Source organism: Cupressus sempervirens, chromosome 8, assembly GCF_028749045.1.
Source record: "Cupressus sempervirens isolate cs-2001-9-10 chromosome 8, ASM2874904v1, whole genome shotgun sequence".
Lineage (NCBI taxonomy): Eukaryota > Viridiplantae > Streptophyta > Pinopsida > Cupressales > Cupressaceae > Cupressus > Cupressus sempervirens.
The window spans coordinates 441882882-441894834 of NC_143125.1; the positions used below are offsets into that span (position 1 = coordinate 441882882).

General features: G+C 32.8%; 1 protein-coding gene across 3 annotated transcripts; it reads left to right on the forward strand.

Moving 5' to 3' along the window:
• Positions 1-6244: 6244 nt before the first annotated feature.
• YSL7 (YELLOW STRIPE like 7) lies at positions 6245-11440 on the forward strand. 3 transcript variants are annotated; one of them, XM_089798018.1, is made up of 7 exons: positions 6245-6523; positions 6758-7216; positions 7355-7530; positions 7625-7722; positions 8911-9045; positions 9147-9330; positions 10151-11440. In XM_089798018.1, exons 2-7 carry the CDS (start codon positions 6772-6774, stop codon positions 11261-11263), a joined length of 2151 nt encoding a protein of 716 aa, XP_089654144.1. In that variant the 5' UTR covers positions 6245-6523; positions 6758-6771; the 3' UTR covers positions 11264-11440. The 3 variants fall into 3 exon arrangements, with proteins under 3 accessions (XP_089654144.1, XP_089654142.1, XP_089654143.1); XM_089798016.1 differs by having other exon boundaries at positions 6245-6280; XM_089798017.1 differs by having other exon boundaries at positions 6507-6646.
• Positions 11441-11953: the final 513 nt, after the last annotated feature.

Consider the following 11953-nt stretch of genomic DNA (forward strand, 5'->3'; position numbering starts at 1 on the left):
TCCATCTAACTATCATCATGAAATAACTAAAATCACCATGTGAACATGTGAAGCATCATCATTGAAAGAATAAATGTAAACACATAAAATAACTAAGTATCAAGTAGCTCAATAAATATTTCAACTGAGTATGAAATAACATCCAATCAAATCAGGTAACCAAGTACCACTAAACATAAAGCATAACCATAAAACTAGCCTAAAAGAATTCAACACAATAACATGACAAGTAAACTAGGGGTAGGCATTAAATCCAGCCCCCTAGACTTAGGCTTATTCCTGGAAGCCTACAAACAAGATAAATATCAAGCACTCAATGTGTGAGTCCTATTGGACCATTTCCCCTTGTAGAAGGATAAGACTCCACTACAAACATCTAAGCAAGAACAACAAAAATGTCCACAAAGTCAACAAAGGCATACTACCTTAAAGCACAATCATAAGAAAATATGTTTGAAAACCAACTCAAGAGTTATTCAAGTTTTGACTTTTTCTATGTTTGAGTATTAGAGTTTGAAGTTCAAAGCGTTCAAGTTGTAATAGATACATATGGTTGTTTAAGTTTCGTTTCAATTAACTAGTTGTCATCTAGTGACATTCCAATATACCCAGAGCTCCCAATGTAGAAATTCAAGCTCTGATACTAGATGTAATGCCCTACCAAGGAACCCAAAAGAAATTAACCTAAAGTTCACTGAGTTTGCCAAACATTTTTTTTTATAAAGATTATAACAATAAGAGATAATATAGCAAAAGTAATAACTCATATACATACAAACAATCCATAAATAGATTACATCTCTTAAGGGTTACATGACGTTGAATCACATACATAAGTTTTATTAACATTAAAGCTAATACATAACAAATCCACATCATAGAATAACCACACGTATGAATCTAATTAAATAATATACAATTACATAAGATGCCACATGGCATAACCAGAATGCAAAATTATTTGTACAAGTCATAGGGTATGAAAAGCTCAAAGAATATACATCATGAATAAATACAATATCTCATAAGATCTCTAAATAATCAAGTATAGTACAATAGAATATAATCATCCAACAGAAAAACAAGATCATAAGGAACAATTGCACAAGTACATCCAACAATGACATACAACTATCAAATCTCAATGGTATAAACCTCGTGGAACCTAAATGGCCCACTCCCACCATGCTGAGAAGATAATCTTAAGTCCCATATAGATATTCATAACCAAAATCTAGGTCAAGGAAAACCTTATAGCAATCTATCTCAAAGGTAGCAAGACACAAATGACATCTAAACCTAGAGGCAAGAAAGACATGTAGGAGATCTACTATGTAAGTGGACAAGTGTCATCGCATGAGTCAACTCCAAGATTACTCTAGCAGCCTCTCTAGACTCTGACCCCTTAGTGAATCTATGCGTCATCATTATCCTTTTGTACAGACAAGCATACTAACAAGGCAAGGTCACAACCAAGCATCCTCTCTACTCCCATCCTAGCCTGTACTAGCAGTTGAGGCATGGGCAAGGTAAAACACAAACTCTTATTATTTTATTTTAAACCCATTTAATGAAATGTTATCACTTATTAATACAACTTACAATGGGTTACCTAGACAACCTCTTTAGGGATCCAACTACCATTGTAATCCACTTCCCAACATACACATAGATAACCTACCCTAAACTCATAAAAAAGTATAACTCATAAAATCACAATATTCACCTGTCCTATACAAGCAACTAGAAAGTATCAAAAAATAACTGATCGAAAACTCAAAGGTTACACCATGAAAATCACAATACTCACCTTAGTCCTATACAAGCAACTAGAAAGCACTGAAAAGGTAATTGATCAAAACTCATAGGTTACACCAAGAAAATCACACCATTCACCTCAATCCTATACAAGAAACTAGAAAGCACTAGCAAGTAACTGATCAAAACTCATCACAGAAATAGGTGAACACATCACAATGATTGGGAATAAAAGATCATGATCAAATAACATACATAACAACATCACATATCAAACACCTTTGAAGCCTTTGGTATACATACCTAAACTAGTCAAAAGTAGGTTTATTCAAAATCCTAATAAAATAATTTATTTATCACACTAAAAGTAGCTTCATAAATCATTTGGTTCGAAAACATACAAGTTTGATTTACAAACAGGGTTCAAGTTTTCATTTTATCATAGTGTCAACATTTGACAAAGTTACTCAAGTTCATAAATATAACAAGATTCTTTAGTATAAAAGAACATTTCACATAAAATGAACCCTCTAAATAAAATCTTTAATTAAACATTTATTAAGATCTAATAAAATTTATTAAATTAATAATTATTATTATTATTGGATTATTAATAACATAATATTAATTAAATTATTAATAACAATAATCATTAAATGCAAAACATACATGTATACCATACACATGCAAGTATGGGGTAAGTATCCATAGAAACTACATATAAATCATCCATCTAACTATCATCATGAAACAACTAAAATCACCATACAGACATATGAACCATCATCATCAAAAGAATAAATATAAACATATGAAATAATTGAGTATCAAATAGCTCAATAAATATATCAACCGAGTATGAAATAACATCCAATCAAATCAGGCAACCAAGTACCACTAAACATAAAACATAACTATAAAATTGGCCTAAAAGAATTCAACACGATAACATTAACATGAAAAATAAACTAGGGGTAGGCATTACAATAGTACTTAGCCTATATGGGCAAGTACTAATAACATAAATATATGCAATTGATTAAGTAGGTTTTGTGGGGAAGAGTTTTTGATATTACATGCTAGAGTTGTGATTGTGCCGGTTATTATATAGTTGATTGTATGTTATTAATAGATTCTCCATTATTTTGTTCTACCCCCTTGCTTAGACCGCTTTAATATCAAGAACACAAATATATGTAAATAATTCAAAATTAAACAATAACTAAAATGCTCCAACACCACTTCACCTAGAAACTACTCTTGCATCCTAATTATCATTGAATTCTCAATTCTAATTACATCTATTATAACACATTGACCAATCAACATCATAATCAAATCCACTACCATAATAAAAACAAATAACCACCTAATTACTCAAATTTGAAAATCTTAATCTTAATCTAATTTCTGATGATGATTGAATATATATTACCTAAAATATGATCGTTGTGTTTCAAAATAAGGAAAAATTAAAAATCAAAAGTTAAAAATTAAAAATCATTACATATAGAAAGTTCTTTCTTTAAATAAAATCTCAAATGGCACCAATGTCATAGTCATAAAATTGTTTAATAACTAATATTATTATATTTAATCTTTGTACTTATCCTTTTAACTTTATGTATTGGTGGGTCATATACAACATCCATGAATTCTAAGCTTTCACACAAACACACAAAGCTTCTAACCCAACAAAACTTTCAATTATATATATATATATATATATATATATATATATATATATATATATATATATATATATATATATATATATATGAATTTTCGTGACTCTTCTATAACAAATAGATTTAGTTTAATTTAAATACCTTAATACAATGGGATCTAATATATTATACATATTTATTTAAAAATATTAATTCTTTTAATTAATTAATTATTATTATAAAATATTTATAATATTTATTAATTATTTTTTATTATAAAAATATTTGTAATTTTCATATATTAATATTCAATATGACGTATTTTTAAATTTGATATATATTTTATTCATATATTTATATGATAGACTAAAAATATATTATCAAATCTAAAAATGTCTATTTTAATACCTAATTGATTCATAGAATTTGATTTTACATTTCATAGAACAATTAAACACAATCCATCTCCAAACATTTCAAGTTAATATAAATAATTATGAAAACATTAAAAGTCTTTTCTTAGTTTATTTAGTTATTCAAATATAATATATGATGCACCTCCCTCAAGATGTAATTTTTCAAAGGCTTTGAGTTCTTCCCTTACATTTTCCTAGGTTGATTGCTCTCAATTAGATTTCTAAGGCAAACCTAATTTGCTTATGAAGTTGAGTGGTTTATAATGAGCTTATCTAAGATAAAATCCTCCATATTACAAAAACATCTAGACGAAAGGGCCAATGTTCCAATTATTGTTAAAAAGCTCACTAAAAGAATAATTTAGTGGACCAATAAGTGCCCATTGCTATACTTTAACATGTTAGTGATAAAACTATTTGTACAATTTTATTTGTACAAATTGCCAACATGCATATATACCCAATTTGAAGAAGGGTAATGCTACTAATTTTACAATTTTATTAGTACCAATAGCATAAGGAGATATACTCAACATTTCAAAAAAGTTAGTAATAAGACCAATTATTCAATTTTATTGACACCAATTTTAGGTCAACTATGCAACTTTTGTGCCAACGAAAGCAACCAATTAACTAGCCAACAAGGAACATGTATGAAACCTTGACTCAAAAATGATACGTTTTGCCCTTACATAAAGAATCTTAGTATTTGTCTAAACCCCAAAACTGCCCATTATTCCAATTACTGTCCAAAAATCCACAACAAACACCATCTATTGATAAGTAGGAGATAATTTCCACACAATCAAATTGTGATATTGCTATTTGGATTTAACTATGTAGTTTTTGAGTCAAACTCATTGACCCATATTTCACAAGTAGTGATTCAACATGAATCCATCTTTCATGAGAATAAATGGAACACTTATCTAGTGGACCAATAACTACCCTTTACTACACTTTATATTTATATAAGTAATTGTACAATTTTATAGGTACCAATTGCCAACATGCATATACCCAATTAAAGAAGGTTAGTAATGAGACTAATTCCACTATTTTATTGATACTAATAGTCATGTCCAAAAAAAAGTCTAATAAAACTAATTGTACAATTTTATTGGCACCAATTTTGGATCAATTGTGACAATGAAAGCAACCAATCAACTAGCCAACAAGAAACGTATGAAAATTCAACTCAAAAATGATATTTTTTTGCCCTTACATAAAGAATCTTATAGTATTTACATCTAAACCCCATAAAACAAACAATAACTATAAGAACTAAATCTATATATAATTTTTTAAATTACAACCACATCATTTAAAAACATAAGATACCACAAGTACCTTAACACTTTCTCCTAATGCCAATATCAAAACTTCAAATTTAAGCAATGTAATCATATAATATTACCTTATTTTCTAATATATGATAGATATATATTATTTTGTACGTTTCTATTTAAATTATTACATATCTATATTAATTAAAATAAAATATTTGAATTTTAGAAATTAGTTTTACTAATTTATAATATTAATTCGAAAATATATATATTTATTATTTCTATAAATCTATTTAATCTTTCAATATATATATATATATATATATATATATGAATTTAGAAACTTGTTTAATTATTTGATACTTTTTATACATTATTAATTTATAATTTTTTTTTTTTATAAACAATACTTTCTCATTTATTATTATTATTATTATTTTATATCATTATTGATATTTTTATCACAGTTTAGAAACTTTTGTATACTTAACTAACTTTTAATTTTAAAAAATCTTATGACAGCTGCACCGACCGTCAAACTCGAGATCAGCGTCGAATTCCAGGCCTGCTCATATCTAATTGATTCTTAAAAAAAAAAAAAAAAATTGAATGTATAAATGATGCTTTTGTCAATCATACGACACCAATAGTGTTGAATAACAATGTCCATGAATTCCTCCTACGAATTAGCGCCCATTAAAAAGATGAAGTGAACAAGTCAAGTCAGCGTGCAAATTCTCCGCTAACATCAGAAACTTTTTGTTTGTATTGCTTAGATTGTTTTTGGGAAAAAACTAAATGCGTGTGTAGCCCATAATTTTTAGTCGGTATTCGGAGTTTACGGAGAATAAATCTATACATTTGACCAAACTAAAAGGGGAAGATCATTTAAAGCTCACGGGAGAATCCTGCTGGCGGCGATGGTGGGGACCTGGTCATAAGAAGAATCCCATAGGAATCGTTATCATCTTTCATTGTTGAAAGCAAGAATCTTTTTGCACAGCCTGTCACGTAACGTCGGATGTGAACTAGGGTTTAGAGTGAGACCTCCTTTCCCACTATCACGGTGTACCAACGAGCCCTTTTTATAAGGGACTGAATTCCTCACTTTTACACAATCAGACTTACCACTTGGAGCCCTGCGACCAAGGTTAGTAGGAGTGAAATTCTGTGTTATGATGAATATAGGAGTTCAAATGCGTTGTTCTTTAGTTTGTCATTGTTGCATATGCTTTTCCCGCAATACTTTAACAATGGGTTATGGAGTATGACTCCAAATTAAACAAATTTTCACTGAAGCACCATCAATCATGGATACCCATTGCTTGGGTTTTGGTATATTCTTTGTGGTTGTTGCAACTGGCGTAGTATCCTAGAAACAGTTTGTATTGAGGTTTGCGTCATTTTCTTTTTGGTTTTGAAAAGTTTTCAAATGGGGAAATTGTAGGAATTTTGGAACTGGGAGTTGGATGTGTTAGCTGATCTGTCAGAGGAAGTGTAGTTGTTGTTCTAAGAGGTTAGATTTTGGAACTGGTTGTATGGGAACATGTTGCTAAGTATAGAGGATCTATGGAGTGGGGAATTTTGAAGGCCTTGTTCTAATTTTTGTTTGTTTGTTTGTGAATAGGGTGTTCGGCAGAGATGGATGCTTATGATCGCAATCCTTCGGAGTTAGAAATGGGTGGAGGGCCAATCAAGCGGACCAGGAATGGTGAGAAGGAGTCCGCTGGTCTTGATCGGGATAGTGCACGGGTGGAGAAACACGAAAAAGATGAGAAGGATTTGAGTATTGAGAAGTTGTTTGAGAGCAAGAAGGTTCCTCCATGGTGGAAACAGATCACGTTTAGAGGAATGTTTGTGAGCATGCTGATGGGTATCATGTTTAGTATAATTGTCATGAAACTAAACCTTACTACAGGAGTTATTCCTTCTCTGAATGTTTCCGCCGGCTTGATGGGATTCTTCTTCATTAGAACATGGACAAAAATGTTGGAAAAGGTGGGGTTACTGAGAACTCCATTCACAAGGCAAGAGAATACTGTCATTCAGACTTGTGTCGTTGCTTGCTACGGCATCGCATTTAGTGGTACATGCTTATTTGATTTTAGTTATATTCTGCGACATGGGTTATGGGCATCATTTTCAGAATTGTGTCATATTTTTTATGGGTCATTTCTTAAACTGCCCAATTATTCATTGTTGATCATTTCCTATGTTTTTGTAGGAGGATTTGGTTCATACCTTTTGGGTATGAGTGAAAAGATCTATTTGCAGGCAGGAGGTAGTGATACTCCAGGAAATTCCGCCAGTGACATAAAGAATCCTAGTCTTAGCTGGATAATAGGTTTCCTATTCACTGTTAGTTTTATGGGTCTACTCGCTGTGGTGCCTCTAAGAAAGGTAATACAGCTGCATGTGAAATTATGGCAGGGGATATTTAATTTGGCTTTGGATTTGGCTTTGAAGGTCGCTTATTTTGTTTGTATACTTGTAGATAATGGTGATAGATTACAAGTTAACTTATCCCAGCGGCACAGCGACTGCTATCCTCATAAATGGATTCCATACACCGCAAGGTGACGAGATGGCCAAGTAAGTTCATCCTCCTCTTTAAGGTGGAAATCAGTTACTGTATATTTGTTATTTATTGAATTGAGAGAATTTTGTTTGCCTTCCAGTTAAATGCTTTTTCCTGGTGAGATTGACTGAATTATTTTCAGTGCGAAGTTGTCTTAAATGGTGGATCTAAGTCCAGAGCAGTTGTATACCCTTATAGAATGCAGGGCATAGATATATATTCAAACATGATATTGCAGACAAGATAGTAAGTGCAATTTTAGGCATCTTGAATGTTTGATAATATCGTACTTTAGCTAAACAAATAAATGATCTTCAATCAAGAGAAGTATACGGAACACAAAAGCATATATAATGGACGTAGAATGTCAGGCTATGAATTATAACTTAGTAATTGAAATAATACGAGCGCTTCAAAATCTATCGAAGTTTGTGGGTGGATTGAGTCTTGAGGGTAATACATAGCAGTAGGAGGAAAAAGTTCCCCGCATTGAAAGTAAATTTTTGTCCTGACCATGGTAGAAAAAGATCTGGGGTTTTTCAGTATCTTTAAAGGGCTCAAATGCATGGCCAAAAACTTTAAAATAATGTGTTACCAATTAAAGGAATCCATCATGCTCGTCCATGGAAGTGGATGGCATGGGCTAATTAAGGCTTTTTAGTATATGCTGATAAAGACACACTCTAGCTTAAGGTCAAAGAAATAGGTGGCTTAAGAATCCTAATAAATGTCCAGAAGCTGTAGCCTGTAGTTATGCTGGGGAGTTACTAGAGAATATGTGTCCTGCAGCTATCATGGAAAGTTACCAGATGGGTACATCTTGAGTTCATCTAGTGATCTTGTGTACAATTTAATCATGAAATTGATCCACATAGTCCCCTTGCACTTAACATCTAGCTTGACTAGTCACTTTCTAACTTCTCTGTGATTTCAGGATGGTATTGATATTAAATTGGAGCTGATGAAAATAAGAATGATCTACTTAATGTTCTGATTCTTCGGTGTGCATGTTGGAAAGTAAATCGGTTCTTGCTATTCTGGTTTATTAATATAAATAGTAATATTTTTCTGGAGTATGTATGCTTGAATTCCAGCTAATTTGTGAGGATAAATGGGAGGAATTAAAATTAACATGTTAATCTGTACAAGCTTGTAAGGATGTTGGGTTCAGATAATAAGTGAGAATGAACTGTATGTTGCAGGAAGCAAGTGAAAAGCCTTGGACAATATTTTGGATTCAGCTTTCTCTGGGGATTTTTTCAGTGGTTTTTTACTGCTGGAGAGGGCTGTGGTTTTGTAAACTTTCCTACATTAGGATTGAGAGCTTTCGAGCAAAAGTAAGGATTAGAGATATCATTTTCATATTTCTGGTGTAGTTAAATATTGAAGGATAGAATGGCTATTGCTGTTGTATTAATTATGACACTGCGTATTGCAGATTTTATTTTGATTTCAGCATGACATACGTAGGAGCTGGGATGATCTGTCCTCACCTAGTAAATGTGTCTTTGTTGTTGGGAGCAATCATGTCTTGGGGTCTCATGTGGCCTCTAATTAGGAACAACAAAGGAGACTGGTATACTGCCAGTGACTCAAGCATGAAGGGCCTTCAAGGCTATAAGGTGTGCAGAAAATGCTTACAGAGTGCTATTCAATATACATTTTTATTTGCATACTTGTGCAGCTAGTTTAATTTGGATCTAACTTTAGATTATTGAGAAATTCAGAATACCTTATAGCATTGCATTGGACTACAAACATTATCATTGCATCCAGGATTACTCTTCAACCCCTGTGTAGATGGGTCCTAAGGAGCCTGATACTTCTGCAACTCCAATGTGGTCCTTGAAAATTACATAGAATATCTTCTTTAAAGTAGTACCTTAGGATGTTTAACTGCTGTATACCATGTAGGAAAACATGTAAATAGTGCACACAATTGACAGAATTATTGAAGTATTAGAAATTTCCTACATACTCGTACATACTGAAGCCACTATACTTCAGAATCATCCTTGACCTGAAAATATGATGTGAATTGGACCATTATTGATGAAAAAACCACTTCAATTTTACTTTTATAAATTCAGGAACACCCTCCATATTAGTCAGAAGTTTTGATCAAGCACATTTCTTAAATAAGCGGTTGCTTAGATCTTGAACAAGCCATTGTGATTGAGTGACATCCTTGCTGTATGCCCTTGCACTTAACGCTTCAAGTGATTTTCTTCTCAGCTGTTTTTTAATAGAAATACTTATCCTTGATTATCTTTTCAAATGAGTTATTATAATCTTGCATGTGATTATCTTTTGTTTCCTGTATGCGGCTCTTCAGATTCAACCTTAATTTGGTCAGTTTTTTAATTGAACATAGTATATAACTAAAACTTGAAGCTTGTAGACTGTCATATCTAATGATCATATATTTTTTTTCTTAAACAGGTTTTCGTATCCATTGCTCTTATCTTGGGGGATGGACTCTACAATTTCATAAAAATCCTATACATAACTCTTAGGAATATGTACGGTGAATGGAAGAAGAAGAAAGTAGGCCAGACAGAGATTCCTGTAGTGTCAACCAACAATGATGAGCTACAAACAATGGAAGCACTGTCATATGATGAGCAGCGGAGGAATGAAATGTTTATGAAGGACAGAATTCCTCTGTGGGTTGCAGTATCTGTATACATTGCTTTGGCTGCCATAGCCATGGGGATCATTCCAAAGATCTTTCCTCCTGTAAAATGGTACTATGTCTTAGTAGCCTACACATTTGCACCAGTGCTTGGATTTTGTAATGCTTATGGAACTGGGCTCACAGATTGGAGCTTGGCCTCCACTTATGGGAAATTAGCATTGTTCATCTTTGGAGCTTGGGCAGGAAAGGATGATGGAGGAGTAATTGCAGGTTTAGCTGCATGTGGTGTAATAATGTCTATTGTCAGCACAGCTTCAGATTTGATGCAGGATTTCAAGACTGGATACCTAACACTCTCATCTCCAAGATCTATGTTTGTTAGCCAAGTGATTGGAACAGCAATGGGATGTGTAATTGCACCTTCCACCTTCTGGCTATTCTACAAGGCTTTCGATGTGGGTGGCAAGGGAGAATACCCAGCTCCATATGGAGTGATCTATAGAAACATGGCCATTTTGGGAGTTGAAGGATTTGGAGCCCTTCCTAAACACTGTCTTACTCTTTGTTATTGCTTCTTTGCATTCGCCATTGTAGTCAATCTTATCAGAGACCGTGTGTCGAAGAAAGTATCTCAGTATATTCCTCTCCCAATGGCCATGGCTATACCCTTCTACCTTGGGGGTTACTTTGCAATTGATATGTGTGTAGGCACCACCATAGTATACATATGGCAGAGGATTAACCGCAAGAGTGCTGATATCCTTGTTCCAGCTGTGGCTTCTGGTCTTATATGTGGAGATGGCATATGGACTCTTCCTTCCTCCATTCTTGCTCTTGCTAAAGTCAAACCTCCTATCTGCATGAAATTTCTTTCCAGAAAAACAAATGTCAATGTTGATGCATTTCTCGGAAACTAAGTCGAAGCAACTCAATATTATAGAATTAATCTGTGATCTAGATATGTACATAAATACATATAATTAAAATAGAGGCAGGGGATTTCGTATTAATGTTATAACTCCTTTAAGGAAAACTCTTCTATTAGCAATTGTATTATGGTTCCTTAATTTATTAAGAAAAAGTACTTTGGTTGAGTTGAGTCTTTGGTAGCACGTGGCAAAATAACAAGAAGCAACAGTTTGCTGGACAAGAGTGACAAATACTGCAGGGCAAAATGGCTGTTTACCCACGGCCACCAGTACTGACTCGTTGAGATTGCATCTGAAGATCAATGTTCATATGATATTTTTTATACTAAATAAGTAAATACGTCACTGATACTCCATTTTAGATGTGTTAATTTCTATTTTGAATTTTAAAGACTTGAGTTTGCTAATTTGCTCTGAAATTTGGTGTTTTCAGGCATGCGAGCATCATGGATTTGATATTCTCTGAATGTTCTTTTTATGGTAAAAATTTCCGGTGTTTTGGACTCTTTTGAAATTCGGACTATATTTAATAGACCTTTAGGAAAACCTCTCTGATGAATTAAGATGCATCGTGTTTAATCATCTAGAGTTATCCTCCATCTGTATGTGGACAGTGGCATCAAATTTCTATTAAAAGATCAGGGGACAAGGCTGCTTGGGTAAAACCTAATTTCAATC